This window comes from Trichoplax adhaerens, genomic scaffold (genome assembly GCF_000150275.1).
Source record: "Trichoplax adhaerens TRIADscaffold_3 genomic scaffold, whole genome shotgun sequence".
Lineage (NCBI taxonomy): Eukaryota > Metazoa > Placozoa > Uniplacotomia > Trichoplacea > Trichoplacidae > Trichoplax > Trichoplax adhaerens.
The window spans coordinates 9,155,941-9,171,503 of record NW_002060945.1 but is presented as its reverse complement, the minus strand read 5'-3'; the positions used below and the strand labels follow the sequence as shown (position 1 = coordinate 9,171,503).

General features: G+C 32.2%; 1 protein-coding gene across 1 annotated transcript; it reads right to left on the bottom strand.

Moving 5' to 3' along the window:
• Positions 1-991: 991 nt before the first annotated feature.
• TRIADDRAFT_55047 (uncharacterized protein) lies at positions 992-1,696 on the bottom strand (the record flags this gene model as incomplete). The annotated part of the gene is made up of 2 exons (XM_002110682.1): positions 992-1,092; positions 1,183-1,696. The coding sequence occupies 2 exons, from the start codon at positions 1,694-1,696 to the stop codon at positions 992-994; spliced, it is 615 nt and encodes a 204-aa protein (XP_002110718.1).
• Positions 1,697-15,563: the final 13,867 nt, after the last annotated feature.

The window sequence follows — 15,563 nt, the reverse complement described above, 5'->3', positions numbered from 1 at the left end:
ATGACTACTGGAATCGAATCAACGCATATTGTATAGCGAACATTCTTTACGTTTCTGTCGATTCAAGCTGTGCCGACTATCGGCCCGTTTTTGAAATACTGTACATTATTTTTAGAGACATTCCAGTGGCTACCGGTACATATGCCTAAAATGATTTTTCAATGAAACCAGTTTATATTAGCCATTCTAGATGAGTGGTATGGGTAATATCATGATAATACTGTATCCTAATAGTATGATATGGAAATATTTCAAAAATTTTCCGACCATTGCAGGCTAATTTACAGTACAGTGTCTATGTAGTATCGTCGTGGTTGTTTCCATCGAGCTTTCAATCACGGCTCAAAGAAATTTTTCACCGTGCATTTACTACAGGATAGTATACCATAATGAAAGTGATGAGTTCATGATCCGACTACCGTTGACCATGAATGTCCTAAGCTGATCGAATTGGAGCTAAGTGAAAACCAAAAAACTTGTGTTCAACCCTTTCTATCTGCAGTAATAGAACACCATCGCATGCTATAATTAATGGATTCTACCTTGCTACTACATAAAATTTCAAAGGGAATGATGAGAAGGAGCAAGACGAAGTGATTGGTAATTTACCGGAGTACTAGTACGATACAGTACCAGTACGATACAGTACCAGTACGATACGGTACCGTACAATACAGTAACAGTACAACACAGTACCAGTACAATACCATACCAGTACAACACAGTACCAGTACAATACCTAATCGTATGAAGTCTCTCAAGTTGGTGTCAAACCATGGAAAACAACACAAATTACTGATAACAGTGATAAGAACTGCGGTAGCACTTTTCCCACCAAAATTGCCCAAAAGTCAATTGACTGAATAATTTGGACGCTGATTTTTGAATTATTTGTACTATGGCATACGACAGCATCCATTGAATAACTGCCTACTGTTCATTATGTTTAATATGTGTGTTATTTCTACTCCATTGAATGAAGGGAATGACTTTATGGAGATAGAAAACGAGACTGAGTGGCAGCAGGATCACTTCCAACATCCAAGCTGATCCACTCGTCATTCACTTGAAGCTGGATGACGTGTTTGTCTGCTACGTGTCAACATTAAAATATCATCACACTACAAACGCTATCGTGATGACGAGCAGGTCAGGCGTCAATGTCAGGTCATCTGTCGTTACCTGAATGAAATGGATGACTGGCTGATGATGATTTGGGAACCATGGTGACGCTGGAAGTGGCTGTCGGAGAAGACCGAGTGGATGGCGTTTGAGTTTGTATGGCTGCCGAGGTAGGATTAGAAGTTGGATGATCGGTTGGTTGCCCATATCCTGGTTGATTCTCTTGATCGGTGTTAGCAGGAGATGGCATTTTAGAATTGTTATTCTCATCGTTATCCATATCATCTGGATGATTGGATGAATCGACAGTTTCAGGTATAAATTCGTAATTGTAATTTGGCTTTTGGGATAAATAGTGTGATGATTGTTTATGATTGCTATCTTGACCATCCATTGGGTTAATAGTGTCTCCCTGGTAATTGATATTCTCATATTCTTGCCAGCCTTGCTGCTTAAGACGTTGAGCTAAGTACCATTTCCAAAGCAAATCCTGGTAAGATGTACGTATAGCTAATTGTGAATCATATAATTCTGGATTTCTGAAGTACACTTCATAACTACCACGGTTATTCATCTCGGGTCTAATTAATTCTTCCACTTCAATGGAATCAATTATAAATAGAAATTTCAATAGCAAGCAATGAATTACTTTATACATCAATAATAATATTCAGAAAAATAGTAACTTGAAATGGAGCACGTTTTTCTCCACACTTTATGCCACAAGGCAATATCAATGACAACAGTATTATATGTCTATCTCCCATTCACATATTGACTCCAACAATATGGCGACAGGAAGGGGATAGAAACATGCCAAAAGCTTTTACAGTAATAGGACAGCTATGAAATACGACAATACTATAGTTGAACCTACCATAACTTCTCCTTGCAGCATTAACTGGTAGACAAACACCACGAGGATCCACTTGACATACACAAATAAAAGATGGAAAAAAAAAAAAATCCAAAATTACAATCAAATCAATGATAAAATTCGTCTTGAAGCGTCGAACATTTTACAAGTAAGAAGGTTTCATAGGACTGAGAATGAAATCAACATTCAAAACAAATTATTTTATTCATAGTAACAGTCTTGCCAAATAGCAAAGAATCATAAGAGTTGGAAGAATTCGATATAGCCTGACTATCGTGTGATGGTACTTTACGTCTTTACCACTGACTGCATTGAAGGATATATATATACAACCTGACCTAAATTGTGCACGATGGTAGCATAGAAAATAGCCAGTAGTAGACCCTTTAAAGTAGACATCATAGTTCAAATCAAATCGATCCTTAAAGCATCAATCAATTCTTAAACTGCCAATGTAATAGATCTTCAGGGTTGACTCCGACTATTTTATTGAATATTTATTTGGACGCCATATTAAATACTAGCTTATAGTGTCTTCTCCTAAGTACTTGAATAGTGAAACCTTAAATCGAGACAAAACTATCCCGGTTACTTTACTTTATCCCCTTTCTACAATATCAAATACACATATTCTTAATATAACAATGACAAGGTATACCCGAGATTGTGTAGTATTAACACCCGATGAAATGGAATATTTTAAATTCATCAACTTCTATGCTCATAATTTGGTTGCCCAAAATTCTCATTGTATGTTTGATTGATTATAATTATTGATTTAAATAAATACTACGTCGCTAAATGGTCTCTATAGTAAAGAGAAATGGATAGGATCGTTCTAAACAAAACTGGACTCTAATTATAATTTTACAAATAGATTATGTTGTCACTTTGTCAACATAATTTTCTTCTCCTTTCATACTTGACGTCAAAGATGAGCAATATAAAGGATTTTCAATAACGACAATGCCTACTTATGCGTATTGATTAATTATGATCTTGTATCCTGTTGATGCTTTTAAAATAGAAAATCAGCGATAACACTGTACGCGTATACCTGGAATAGAGGGGAGGGGGTGGGTACGTAGCCGAAGTGATGATTCCCTTACCAGGAAAAAATATTGCAAAATGATAATTCATTTAATAAACTGCCATTCCAACGTATTGGCTAGCAGCTTAAAAATAAAATTAATACAATATTTTCCATCCTACCAAGCGGTAATACTAAATCGATACACTCGCCATGTTATTGATAGCATTTATGTTTGAAGGTAAAAGGCTTTCTTTCCTTTGCTGTCATTAACAACCAATAGAAAATGATTGTTATCCAATTTCTATTCAATACATATGCGTATATATATATCATATATTCTTAGCTAGATTCTGACGTTTCTAATTAGAACAATTTTTCTGGTAATATCTATTAAATCAAGGCAGATTGAAAAGGGGAGGATCCATGTGGGTAACGTAGTGATAGATAGTTATCACGATTGAATAGTCCAGTTGACAAGACCATTAGAATCAAAAATTGGTCTACTAACGGTTACTATTTAAACTTTGTGGAAATTTTTATCATAAAAGCAAAAGGCTAAACGCTACACATGCATAGTAAGAATCAGACCGTAGCAATCGACCTTGAGGTATGGAAATTAAAACATAAAAAAACTTACAATAAATTTAAATAAAAACTCTTGATGTTTATCATCATCCTATAATGTTGGAAATACTCCTTTTCCCTTAAAGTTGAATTAATTATAATCATATTTTAATTATTGTATGTGTACAGAATGAAATGATGGCTTAAAAGACAGGACTCTATTTCCATATCATCAATTACAGTATGAAACTCTTACTCTATAATATACAGCGGTCTATCGTTATTAATAATTTAGCAATCGGTAGCAGTCAAATGGCAATAATATCCGGGATAGTTATAAGAATCGTATCGAGTTAAAATTATTTAATTGCTTGCAGATTCTAAAAATAAATTAGTCTTATAAATCATTTACGATCAAGTTGATCAATAATAAATATTCCCTTTCGGTCAAAGTTCTCTTTTCGCTATTTGATATTCCGTATCAATTATGTCTTAGGATATTACGTTATTTATTACAAATGTTGAAAGAAAAGAATTGACCTCATCATCATCATTGTATTTTAAATATGTACTACAACATTCAGCGTGATAGAGTTGCTTAATCGACAGAATTTGTTTACCTTACCATCTGTGTGAAAACAGATGAGAGACTGTTAGCTGAATTTCGTACCGTTGCTTTGCCTATTTCTATTTTAATGCTATTCTCAGATATAAGCACCAATTTTTTTCACGACAAAATTGTCATGATCGCCGTATAACGTGAAGCAAAAATTAACTATAGATAGACACTTATTTGTGGGGATACATTTCGAGTGTAATAGAAGGTACAACCAATGGTATATATCTGTACATTATATAACGGATACTTATTTTAGTTTTAATATTACAGTAATTTTTATAACATTAAAGAGTATATGATTAAAAAAATGGTGTTTTATTCTCTACCGTAGATAGTTATTGACAGCACTCTATTAAATCATGATAAGCTAAAATTAGAAAAATGTCAAAACTGGATAAGCAGAAGAGTAATCAAATTGGATAGGATAAAGTTATTGCAAAACTTGTTTAATTTCGTATCCAAAAGACTCCACAGACTCTAAATCCGACGTGTATCTATAGTACTTCCAATGTGACTGGGAAAATATATGTCAAAATTTCATAAAGGTCAAATCAAGCTAATGCCTGTCAACTATAATTAGGACGGCCTTGTATTTAATCTAGGATAAGACATAATCCAAATAATGACTCGTATATGATTTATATCTGCGTTTAGAAAAATAACTTTAATTGGGCATCTATTTAATCTTACTCTGGTAATGCAAAGTAACTAAACCTGTATTGTTATCCTTTTCTTCCAAACCGTCAGTTCAATAGACTTTTTACCTCCCCAAGTATTTAATGAAATACTAGTACTAATAATTACTAACTTATTTTCAATGTAAACCGATATAGCTTACATCTTGGCACTAAATCTTCATTGAAATTAATGTCTCCAGCTGCAATTAATCATAGCTTCTATTAAAAGGCGTAATTCCAATCGACAGTACAATATATTACTAACATGATTTATTTCTAGACTTCTATGCAGAAGACACAAATGTAGAGTATCTATATATCTACTTATTAGCGGATAGAAATGAAGAGTTGTTGCTCTCCAATTTTAGTTTCGCTATGAAGAAATTCCAACTCAATTTAAGTGACAGTGGAATAAGTCGTAATGAAGATTTGAACTTCATGGTACTTAATGCGATTTTCAAATTAGGGTATAATAACATAAAAGATACATCTTACAGATAAGAATAAGAGATACCACGCGACAGATACTACTCGCATAAGCTAATTGATTAGCCTATGTCGAGTGAAATGCTAAATAATTTGGTAGTGCTATATAACGTGAAAAACTCTCATTAGAAAATTTATAACTTCTACCCTCTATAAAAGAAATAGAAGAAAGTCGTTGTATTACAACATTGAGCTATGGAGGGATTTTTCCACTGATAACTTAAATTTATGTTGCAAACTAATTGCAATTTCAATCACATAGAAAGGTTGTTTATTGAAATTTTACCAGTAAAAACAAATGATCACTTAGTTCCTCTTTGGTGTTGAAGGCATTAAGAGTACATGACTGAATGATAAATAACCGATGATGGATTTGAACGTTAGGTGTAAAGAAAGCCGTATATTGTCACTACTTTGTCGCAGCTGGATTAAATAGTTATAGTAATATTGCAGGTTGTATGAACGAGAAAATATACACAAAGTTTTTCAAGATCAATTAAGATGGTGTGTGTTCGATCATAACTATTATCTATATCAGGACCGAATACAGTGATGATTGTGCTGTAGATGGGCTTTTAGTATTTACGGTTTGTCTTTCAAATCTGCTACGAATATAACTTCAATTGAACTTAATTGCAGCAAGACGAAATATGTTGTAGAAAGGATAAGACGTAATCCTATATTGCACCGGCACTTATAATAATAGCTAATGCACCAAGAACAGATCTCTTCCTGTAGTAAGTTATAAATTATATTTGTAATGATCTTAAATTTCTGCTATTCATTAATACTAGCTCAGGATTCCTACTTGGGCATTTCATATTATTAGGATACAGAATAAGTAGGAGATTACGAAGAATTCTTTCACTAATATAATCGTTTATCAATTAGTTAATTTTTTTTTTTTGCTGTAGTATCGGGGAAAATAAGCTTTAATGCTGTTCATAGTACTATGCCCATATTAACGGAGCTTCGATAGTATAAAATGATATTCAATTTCAAATCCGAGATTTCCACTTATACAGTTATGAACTATAAATTGCATACGTAGCTAAGTAAAGCCGTATGATATTGTTGCCTAGAATAATCCTTAAATAGAACTTCGTGTTGGTCGAACAAAAGGAAATACCTCACCTAGAGCATAGTTAAGGTTCGCGTAATATAAAAATGAGATCATGTATGACATTTAGGGAGAATAAATATTTCATGAATGGTCCTTGGGTAATAGAGTTGCATATTCGCCAATTTTAAGCTTTTACCGTGATATATATGTTGAAGCCAGTGTACTACATCGATGATAGATAGCTTGAATGCATACAGTAAAGTCATTAATTTATTACTATACGCCTATCAAAAATTTATATAAGAATGGTGCTGGTATTGATATATCATGTTTGGCTAATAATTCATCATAGTTACCACGCTATCTACCTGATAATTATAATCAGAGTGTAGAAAACTCTCCTTCAAAGATGATTTTCGTAAAGGTATTCTCAAGCTAAAGTGGATAGTATGGATGTATTCCGTTTTGGACTAAGAAATACTTAAATTCCTCTAACTGATTAGAAAATGATATAGTTTCACATTTTCTAACCGTACGAGTACATCATAGTAACTGCGTTACTCTTAAGCAGTTATGATTCGAATCATTAAAGTTAACTCCGTGCATTTCTTTCCACCAATTTTCAGGGATTATATTACTGATTCTCAAAATATTAACTTTATCGACGTTAAATAACTCTGAACTTCTCATACTGTACAGTACTACATTCTACACCCAGACTATAGTTTTGATCGACTGTAAAACGTAAGTTTATGATACGGGTAAATGCACTGTATGGCAGTCAAATAGTTTGGAACTCTAATCGATGACTTAAAACATTTTTGTGTCATCCGTAGGTTTTGGGAGAAAAATTAAAATTCTGTTCTAGTGTTAAGTGTAACCGAATTTCATAGAATTGAAATAAAATCAGTATAGACAGCGAAAATTTTAAGACTAAGAGATGCGTTACTGTCATCGTTCTTATACCTAGAAATATATGTATACTGTATACTTCAACCATGTTAATTCTATCATTACGGTTAGTTTTCACTAGAAGTACAGTTTCTATAGCACTTACCAGAACTGCAATATTCATTTCGTTGACATATTGATTGATAATAACGACATCCTAAGTTATAAAAATGATATAGATATTAAGGCAGTGATTTCTGTCTCGTTCTCAATGGATTTACTCTTATTAGTCAGCTACGCACAGGGGTCAAATTGATCAAAAACAACTTCTAATTAATTGAACGATAAAAGTGAGTAGCTAAATGAAGCAGCTGTAACATGATTATATCAAAAGCCATGCATTTGTCACAGATCACGGTATATAGCCTATTGATTGTAAAGAATCGGTTTCTTATTTATCTCAAGAGGTAATAACCATATAATTAATATGATTTGAAATGGCATTCGATATCTAACGTGAAATTCACGATACGTTATTCGTAACTTGTCGGCAATAATTAAGTTTTTGCCGTCAGTCGATCAATAATATTATGTTTTATGTACCACTATTAAGAACTAAATACAGCTGAGCAAGTCAACTATCAATTATTTTGTATGCCACTTAGGTCGTTCGATATCGATTATAATTATAGAGAAAAATTTACTGATAGTAACCAAATTGGTATGTAATATAGCATTAATCAAGATGAAGCTTTGATATGGAAATTGAAAAAAAAGCTTACATATCTTGAATAATGGATTTAGTATACAATTTTCAAATTCAACTGACCTATTTGGCTAGCTTTGACATAAATTGTAGCTTCGGTTGCGTCTTGTGTCGCAAGGTATATAAGTAATGATATAGTAAGCAGATACCTATTGGCCATAATTGAATAATTGAAATTTCTTACGGCACACTCTTGTATAACAGAATGCACTTTTAGAACCAAAATCAGCCAATAACCAGTAAAAATGGAGCGTTATGTAAGGATAGTGATAATTAATAGCACTTAAGATATTCGCTAAAAATGTTGACTAGCGTCAATCGTATAAATTAAAATCAAATCGGTGATGATATTGCTAGTCGTAAGAGGTGAAAGAAATTACATCCAAGCCATGCCTATAGCTAAAATTCATTAATAGAAATAATTTAGTCCTTAAATTAACAAAGTGAAGAATCGTCCTGTACTGTATAAATTTATTAATGTTCTTCTACTTCTAGTTAGTGGACATAATAATTTTCATACAACGCTATTCTTGATAATTTTGAGGTTAGAAACCGTACTAGATACCGCCTTAAGGATAAGTTTTAACAATTTTCGATTGTTGGTAAGATACACACTGTCTAATAGTTTCACTTATTATAAATATAACTTTATAGCTAATAGTCAGCTGTATACAATACACATACCATACAAAAGGTGCTTTAAAGATTTAGACCTAAAGTTGACGTAACTGCCTCAAGGATAAAATTAATTTTACTGGTTGCTTAGATTTATATATCGTACTGTTCTACACATAATAAATAACAACTTGAAAGACTTTCACGCTCGACGATATACAGCACTATCTACAGTATATAGACTAGACATGGCACTGGATAAAGTGGATAGTTAATAACAAAATCTTCAATCTAAAAACTGAAAGTAGTAAAATGATATTGTATAGAAGAATTAGTTTCCTTGAAAAGTAGTAGAAATCACATTAAGATTTTATTGTTTTTTTTACAAATGTTGAGTACTGATTTTGTAAAATTATATTAGTAACAAAGTGTATGTTTCAAAGAGGCCGATAAGGTATAAAAATGTATACACACAAGAAGAAGCAATTGTAGATGCTTAATTGAGTAAAACAGAAGAAAATTAAAAATTTTTATGACAAAGGATTCTAGTACTATTTGTATTTATTGTCGTTACTATACCATATGATTTCAATAAAACGGCTGGCTACTCAGAATCGTCTAGCATACACATCAAATCCACATTGTAAGCTATTTCTACTCTATTTCAAAAACAGAGAAGAAATTGATTAAAAATATCTAGGGATCCACTTGAATACCTTTAACTTTTGAGGATATGAAGCCTTGATCGCGATAATTTTCCTACATCAATAGTAACAGTGTCTTAACACATTTTCCGTTTCCTTCAAGATTGTACCGGTAGCAGTAAACGGACTAGCTTCGAAAAACACGATTGGCGACCAAGGCCTTTATTCAAATGTTGTAGATGTATTATTATCCTGATCATGGACAATATTGTAAATGATATCGTACTTATATGGGGAAGAAGGCCAAGAAACGCTATTCTGTTAACGGTCGTGAAATCCTTCATTAGATTAACCCAATTAAATTGATGTATTTCTACCACGTGATTATCAGTTCCGGTTTATGACAGGTGTACTCCCATATATAGCATAAAAGTCTAAAAAATAGATTGGAACTCCATCTTTACTATAGCATTTGCTGCAAACATTCTATAGCAATTTTAGTGGAGGTAGGCCATGTATGTAAATGAGGAATCAAAGGAGTCATTTTTCACTTGCATTTTTATTATGAAAGACAATGATAGATATACTGTAGAGAATAGATAAATATTACTTGCTTACAATAGCCTTGCGGGAATTTAAAAATAAAAGTGCACCTTTATTAAATTGATTGAATAACATAAATTACCATCTACAGTGGTACTATTTAATCATCAAAAACGTATCTTGTTGATCATCTTTAATGTCTAAAAGTTCGCACTGCCCTTGTAATGTCTTCCTTCACATATCTCTAACTATGCAAGGATAGAATTGGAAATATTATATTAGCGTCCTTAAGATAGGTCCAATAGTTGGAGATATGGTGTATAACATATGTACTCTACAATGGGTCAGCGTATGTCAACTTTCACTTTACATCAACAAATAAATGGATTAAAGATAAGCGGAAAACTCAGTCATAAATGATTTAAAAGGGGAAAAACGAATCCGGACTTGCTGCCCGATTCCTCCATTTTTTCTATATATTACAGTATTAACTTGGCATTAGCTTGTACATGCTTTAACGAGCCATTACGTAACAAATATAGGCCATCGTAAAATCATTAAAGCACATTCTAAGAAACTAATCCTATAGCATTAATTGATATATTTCGTAACCTAGTAATCGACTTCAAATAAAACTGTTGACTTATGAAATGATTATTTAGTCAGCGATTGTAAAAAATAATAGATGCGAGCCTATTTCTTACATAATAATCTTATGATGTAAAAAAACACCCGTATGCGACCGTATCATAGTAATCATTAGAGTATAAGAATAGATTATTATCATTATCCCTTGAAGGCCTAGATAGAAGGATGTATCAATTCAATTAAGATTAATTCTTCGAAATTATATCCGTTATAATAATGATCATGAAATATCTTGATGACGGTTTTGGAGTTACGTTAATTTCATCTTTTTTTCTATCTTTTTACCAATATGAGTTTAAGTACCAAACGTAACCAGCTACATTAACTTATTAGGAGAATGGTCATACCATCGTCATTGACGTGATGCTTTAATAAATCTACTACAGTATGTACTGTAAATGTTGTACCGGTACTGTCTGTCTATTGCATTAGTAAAACGTATCCACTACATAGAAGTTTTTTCTTACCTCTATGGTCCATTATTTGGTTCGACACACTGCCTAGCGAATCTATCAGCAAAGGTGTGATCCTATTATACTGTAGTTGAACTCTTTAAGGAAAAATTTAATATTAAAAGTACGTTTCGGCATTTCTTAAATGCGTCATAGAGAGGTTATATATAAGCCACAACGATAACTAATCGATAAAGGAACTGCGTTCAATATCAACAATATGAGAAATCGTATTTCTGATAGTGATTTCCAGTATTGACCAGTTTCTCACCGTTTATCTGAGAAACTATAGCATATCGGTCGCCGTCAGTGGCTAATTTACAGCCCTATCACTACAATTGTCTTGACCCAACTTCCATTTTAGAATATTATCAAATAGAGTTGACATAAATAAATATCAATAGTATTGATGCAGCAAGAAGGAAGCGATTGATTGTGGCGATGTTTGAAGAATCAGTAAATTATTTCCTTCTTCACAAGGTTACTGATACAGTTCAAAGATGTAGTATTAGCTTTTGGGATCAAATAAATACCTCTGGTGAATTAATGTTAGTGGTCATGCTATACGCCTCACCTATAAGTATGTTTGAAATATGGCGGAAAATCTATTGAATTTTTATTAAAAAGGACATGACAGAGATTTATCAAAGTCGACTATTCTTCGAAGAAATTTTTCGGAACTAACAGTTTCAAATGATATAAAAGTAGTAATGTACGGCATTTTTTTATTCATTTGGACTATCGTTAAGAAGTAAGATAAAATTTAAACGTACCTAAATTGCTGGAATTGAAACATCTCGTAAAGGTAATTAGGGAAGTTTTTTTTGGCCCAATAAAGCATTCGTTCTAGTATGCATGCAATCAAGTCTAAATACGTACAGCAGATACATTTGTATGATAAATTTGCTTTTCGTCCTGTTAAGTAGAATTAAATTAGCTTTTAATTGGAAGCTTACCGGTTTCGTAATAGGTTGTTCTTAGGCTTCTTGATTTTATATGTTCTCAAATACTTATTATTGCCATTTGACAATTGCGATGTAAATAGCAACGCTGATAATGGCGTTCGGTAACATTGCTATCATACTGCTTTTATTTATTTTGGGTGTGATATAACGTCTCCGTATTCTCATGCATTATCGCATATCGGCTACTTTAATCCATCGTGTCCGTACATTCACACATTAGCATGTTTTAATCGTATCGCGATATTTATAATATACAGTATAACTAAATCAAACTGACTACAAAATTATGGTCAAAAGGCTAATCAACGTATTGATTTACTACTACAAAAATGTAGTATCAATGAACTTATTTCAATTGATACTCTATATCGTAACCATATTGCCTCTTTTATCGTCTCAACATCGAGTTTTAGTATATTTTCTCACTAATTTTACAGGGCTGCCGATTCATAACGCCTGATGCATACACACTTTCATGAAGTACCGGGCAACATTAGCAATAGTAGTTTATCAATTTCTCCCTGAAAAAGTAATACAATCCTTCTATTACTAATGCTAGCATTATAAAGATGATTCGAATATTTTATACTATTTACGGGTCTTGCTTCAGCGTTCTTATAATATGTATCAATTATCACCAAGCAGTAACGTCTTCGCGCTTAATTTGTTACTGTATTTGTGGCGGTATACGCTTTTTAATGTACTGTATGTAAGAAAGAAATTATGCTTAGAATACCGTACTTGCTCTATTGGTAATATGAAGTTGTATGCTTTTGCCTATGATAAAAGATAGTCACGAAATTCAACTACATCGACAAAATGGCATAAAATTTGAGGAATTGCGATTTTTTACCTGACTAAACATTTACACTTACTATAGTGTTGCCTTATACGTGAGCAATTTTCATCGTTAGAGTTCCGATAATACCGCTGACTTTATACGCTGTAAGATGTTGAAATAGACTATTTATGATTCAAATAAGTTATTGCACACGGTATGGCGATAAATAAGTCAGCCATTGTAAATCAAAGTGGTAAAGATTTGTATCATAGATACAAATTTGTATAAATAACTGGCTCAGTAACCTTGATGGTGTTAAACTTCGTGCCAATTAACGGAAAAATAAAATTTGTATCTATAATTGCTAAATATGGCTGTAGTAGTTGCATATGCCAAATTTGTGCTACTGTCATGTTAACCGAGGCTGTATTTATAATTTTTGAAGCTTATAAGTATCTTACTTTCTTGCCTGTTAACTTACCACTACTGCTAAAAATTGTATCTATTTATCATATTGAGTGGTTTCTTTCTTAGAATAATAAAGTAGCGCACTTCGTAAAGATTTATATATCCGCCCGTTTTGAAAAAGTTGTTAGCACATACGTATCATTAATAATTCTTAAAAGAATTTACTGCAATTATCCGAATACCTTATCATGAGTTAACATAGTAGTAATATTCAAGCAATAAATACTGTAGCTAACTGCTTAACTTATTGGCTATAAAATTAACTACGATATATTATATTTTTTACAGGTTATTGGTTCAATTCGTAGAGGTTAGGAAGAAGTACAGAGAGAAAACTGCCGCTACTTTCTAAGTGCCTGGAGACTCCATTGTGCCGGGAGATGATAGTTTGATTTAGAGTAACTTGCCTAGTTGAATGGATAAATTTATAATTAATTTTTCACGTTTACTATAAGCGCTATAGTCTGTCTAAAGATTTATAACGTAGAGGTTAAACAGCATGATTCTCACTTCTCAGTTACATAGCCGTAGCACCGCAAGTTACATTGTAAGCAAAGTTCCTATTGCTAGACTAGAATGAAAGCACTAAATTGGTGTACATTACCTTATGTTCATTTTTAATAGAATTTACTTGACATAATTTGATAATACTCGACGTTATGTAGTAGAAAAATTTTATTCACTAAAACACGTAGTAAATCTATTACACCATAGTACAAGAAATGAGAATTGAGTTACAACAGTCTAATTTTAGTGTTTATTTTGTCTTATTACTTTATCACACTGATTTTGACATTTTACCTAACATACCTTTTTGATAAAGTAGATGCAAACATGAAAATCTAATCTATTCAACAACTAATTACAAAGATACTATTTTAATACTTATGTCCATTTGAACCTACTGCTGGAATAGCAGATCTCAATTTGATTTATTATTCCATTGCATTTATATAAATACATTATGTTTTATAAAATTTAATATATACTTTCCCATCAGGTACATTTTATTCTGATAATAATGCTATTTAGCACGGTTCGCTGGCATCATCGGCTTTCAAATAATATTGAATTTAAATTTCTACATTTTTTAACGATTAGTCTTAATGCCGCCACCGATTCTTGAAAAGACAGAAATAAATAAATCAAATTGTTTTCTACCGGTGTGACATCTTTGATGACGCTTACAGAGATTGCAACTACCTCCACAGGAAAAAGAATCAGATGATTTATTTCTCCACTATCAATCGTCAATTTAGTAAATGGTGATAATCAACTTGAAAATGAAGACTCACAAATATTGCATAAAGTACGCGAATATTACTCTTCTTGTAGTATACAGTGAACTGTAACATGATAGTGGTAAAATTTTCTTGTAAACTTTTATAAACGCCAGCAAAATGATACTGTCGTGTTAATGCAAGGAAAATCTTTACCTGGATTCTATAGTAAGCCAACTTTGAATAATGTTAAAAAGTATACTAATATATTCAAGCGCTTTCATTCCCAACAGTAAGAATTAATGAGTGAGTTACAATGAACCACTGTAACCCCTTAACCGTATACTTTTCTCTGTACTGCAGCATATGCGAGTATAAATATATAATCAGAAGTAAACTGTAAAGCACATGAGCTATATTAGTAGGACACAGGATTCATATTATGACTGAAAAGTGATTTATTTCACATTAGTAAAGAATTATATTGGATACAAAAAACGTCATTGCAGGATTAAGAAATTGAATTAGATGGTCTTAAAATAAAGACTGAATTTATAAATATTACAAGAAACCAGAAAATGCTAGTAAGCGTAACTTTACCAATCAAGGAGCAACTTTATTACAGCTTACAAAAATGTTGGCCCAAGTTTCTATTTATTACCATATCAAGCCGAAATTGCAATGACGGGAAAAAATTTTAAAATTTACAAAATAATCGTAATGATCAGCTACTGAAAGTGGGTTTGAAGTTCTATTACCACTAAATTGTTGGAATTAAACGTATTCTTGTAAGCACTAGCCAATGCAAGACTGCTTAGATGTTCCAATCTGACGGATTTGCTAGCGCATGTGGTAATAATTAATACAATTGTATGCTCGCTACCATCAAACTAACAGTAAATCATATTTATTTCATACAAAGTAGGAAAAAAAATAAGACAATCGATTTCTGCCCATGTACGTATTATTGGCAAAAGAATTTCATTTATCATCAAGCTAACAGTAAATGCAATTTATTTCATACAAAGTAGGAAGAAGTAGCCCAATTGATTTCCGACAATGCATTATTGGCAACAATTCGTTTAATTTGAAATACAAATTGACAAAATGTGGGCATTTAAATGAACGG